This window comes from Marmota marmota, unplaced genomic scaffold, assembly GCF_001458135.2.
Source record: "Marmota marmota marmota unplaced genomic scaffold, marMar, whole genome shotgun sequence".
Taxonomy (NCBI): domain Eukaryota; kingdom Metazoa; phylum Chordata; class Mammalia; order Rodentia; family Sciuridae; genus Marmota; species Marmota marmota.
Genome location: NW_026000037.1, coordinates 5,590,529 through 5,593,601, shown reverse-complemented (window position 1 = coordinate 5,593,601; position 3,073 = coordinate 5,590,529). Strand labels below are relative to the sequence as shown.

The 3,073-nt window shown below is 42.6% G+C and overlaps 1 protein-coding gene across 1 annotated transcript in view; it reads right to left on the bottom strand.

Moving 5' to 3' along the window:
- Positions 1–3,044, bottom strand: part of Intu (inturned planar cell polarity protein) — a 97,909-nt gene extending 94,865 nt beyond the window's left edge. The window contains exon 1 of the mRNA XM_048812036.1: positions 2,922–3,044. Within this exon, the coding sequence (XP_048667993.1) occupies positions 2,922–3,010 (89 nt within the window). The 5' untranslated portion in view covers positions 3,011–3,044. The remainder of the gene's footprint in view (positions 1–2,921) is intronic.
- Positions 3,045–3,073: the final 29 nt, after the last annotated feature.

The window sequence follows — 3,073 nt, the reverse complement described above, 5'->3', positions numbered from 1 at the left end:
GTTACCCTCCGTGCGACAAACCTCTCGCGTTTGAGTCCCCGTAGCCGATCCTCGTGCGATGGAAATCCTTCCTCCAGGTTCCGGAGCACCCCACTATTGCTGGAAATTCCTAACAAGATATCCTTTAGCCGTCCTGACTTGTCATACTCCCACACAGTGAAGCAGCACACGGGGGTAATGCACTCCCCTCGCCGCCATCTCTACTTTATGTTTTAAGATAGTTGCTACCATAATCCCCTATGTTTGACAGAATCTTAGTTTTATAGAGTGCTTCTATATAATCAGAAATTCATGATACTGCCATATGAGATGGGTCTTATACTCTTTATAGTACCAAAAGAATAGGAAATTAGTTTTTCATTTAATATTGAGCAGGTTTATTCCAGAAATGCTCAACTACTCACTTCCGAAATAATCATCTCAGTCTCGATGCCTATAGTTTAAACATATTCTTTTGTGCTGGTTTATCAGGCAGGTTTGTGCTTTGGATCTGAAACCCTGTTGTGTTAACAGACAAGTTAAAAATCTTGCCAAGTCATACAACTAATATACTATAGAAATAGGACTCCAAAGGAATTGCTAAATTGGGAAAGCCTCATGCACAATTAAAAAAAAATTGCAAAACACTAGTGAGTACTAACATGATTAGTTTAGTACTTCTAAGAATCAAGATGACACAAAAATGTTAACTCAAGTAAACTTAACAGAAGTAAATGCCAATACTGAAGCTTTCCGCTTAGAAACCTCAACTTTTTTCCCTAAAAGCAGAATAGCTAAATATTTTTTTTTTTCCTGAGCAATAGTCATTTTTAGTTTGACATTTTGTAGTTAACACCTCATGCACAGAAAAGTCTGCAACTTTGCATCAATTTTGGTTTGGCTGAAATATCTTTCTCAAAAGCACAGCAATTTAATGCATTACATTTTGAAAAACCACATTTGCAATGGAAAATATACAAGTAATTAAAAAAAACACTCAGAAAACATACTCTTTAGAATAAAATGTAAAAATAAAATAATCTGATGTTTTCTCTTGTATATGAATTTCTGTGGCCCAAGGCCACTGGAGTCTTTAATGCAATTGCCAGAATTTTGTGGATAACTTAAAAAGGATGTTTAAAAAGAAAAACATAAAATATTGTAAAACTAGTTTTAAAAAGAAGCCATGAGTTAGTCTAGTTCATGGGAACTATGGTTGATAAATTAGCATGATTTAAAGGTAATCTGATTTCTCTAATTTCTATTACATTATGTCTAAACAAATCTTTATATATGCAAGCAAGACATTTGATTACATATGAATGTATTTATAAACAGTTTCATCAAATGAAAGAGAAACTTTGACAGATGTCTCAAATTTTTAACAAGTGTTTGAAAAACATCACTAATAAAATGGTGCATTATAAAAACAAAAATATTTCATATACTGTTAAAAAGAAATCATTGTTAGCCATGATACTGAAAAACACATTTATAGCTTCAGAGTCCCTTGGTTCCTATAGCATATGGGAGCAGTTATTCATAATTCAGATGAAGTAGCTTTTCATTTAATATTGAGCAGGTTTATTCCAGAAATACTCAACTACTCACTTCCGAAATAATCATCTCAGTCTCGATGACTATAGTTTAAACATATTCTTTTGTGCTGGTTCATCAGGCTTGTGCTTTGGACCTGAAACTCTGTTGTGTTAATCATTTTGGAATTTTTTGGCACTCAACATTTAAAACATGAAAAATACGAAGAAATTCTGTTACAGGAGAGTCTTAAGTATTTAAAACAAACACTGTTCCCAACATTACCAGTCATGCTGTGAATGAATTTCTAGTTAATGCTTCCTGGGGTTATTTCCGAACTGTGATTTTACCAAACGCAAGGGGAATTACCCTTAAAAATTTAGGAATTTTAGCTGCTTGTTTGACAATATTTTATTTTATATGGTAGCAGCTTTGTTGAGGGATGGGAAAGGGATGGAGGAAACCAACCGTAGAAAATTGCAAGTTTCAGAAGACAGCACAAATAGAAGGAACCCAATTTTCCCCTTGCACAATATTTCTTTTTACTACACTTCCAATGGAACAGGATTTCTACAGTTCATATGGTTTTGTACAAGGACTTAAAAGGATCACTTGAAACGTTTACAGATGAGAGAACTCACATAAACCTCCCCCGACAGATATTTACTAAGGGCCACTTACTCTTTCTCACCACAGATGCATTCAAGAGACACTGTTGCTATATTTCTAAAGCAGGCTTTTGTGTTGTGTGTTTTGTGTGCTTCCCCCTCCCCACAGCACATCTTACGCAGGCCAGGCCTTCCCGGAGTGACAGCGGTGTGGATGGCCTGGCTCTTCCTGCAGCTGCTGTTAGGAGGGAAGCAGAATTGTTCGTGTGGATTCTTCTTCTCTTTGATAAACTCGTCACTGTTCCTATGGCTTTATGTCTGTGAGTCTGTTTTGGATAAGACTGGACAAAGTCCTGGCAGTCGATCGCCACACTGCCGGCCGACGGAAGGCTGGGGTTCTCGCCCTCCTTAGGGGAACTCCTGAATTCCTGGTGTGCCGAGTGGACGCGCACGCGTGTGGGGCGTGTGGGAGGGATGCGGTGGGACGGAGTCCAAACAGAGGCTCCTTGCAATTCCAGGCACCTCCCCGAGGAAACCCCGCTCTTCCCGAGGAGCCCGAGGTGCCGGCGCGCTGCGCCCAGGAGCTCCTTCCCTGCTTCGGAAGTGGCGCTTCTGGAGGTGGGTAACCCCACCCCCCGGCCCGAGGGTCTCCAGGGCCCGACGCTGCAAGGGGTGGGGTGCAGGTCCCTGGCCCTGTGGGAAGCCCCGCCTGACGCCTCTGAGGACCCTGAAAGTCCCTCCGCCACAACGCCCCGGACCCGCGCCGTCTCCCCGCAGCCCCCGCGGCGCGGCACTGACCTGTGTAGCAGGACGCGCTGCACCGAGTCCACGTCCTCCAGGCTGCGGCGCGCGGGTTTGGGGAGGCTGGACCTGCGCACCTGGAACATGCCTGCGCGCGGCTGGCCGCGGGGGCGGGCGCAGGTAGCGGCAGCAGGCAGAGGGGCAAGGCT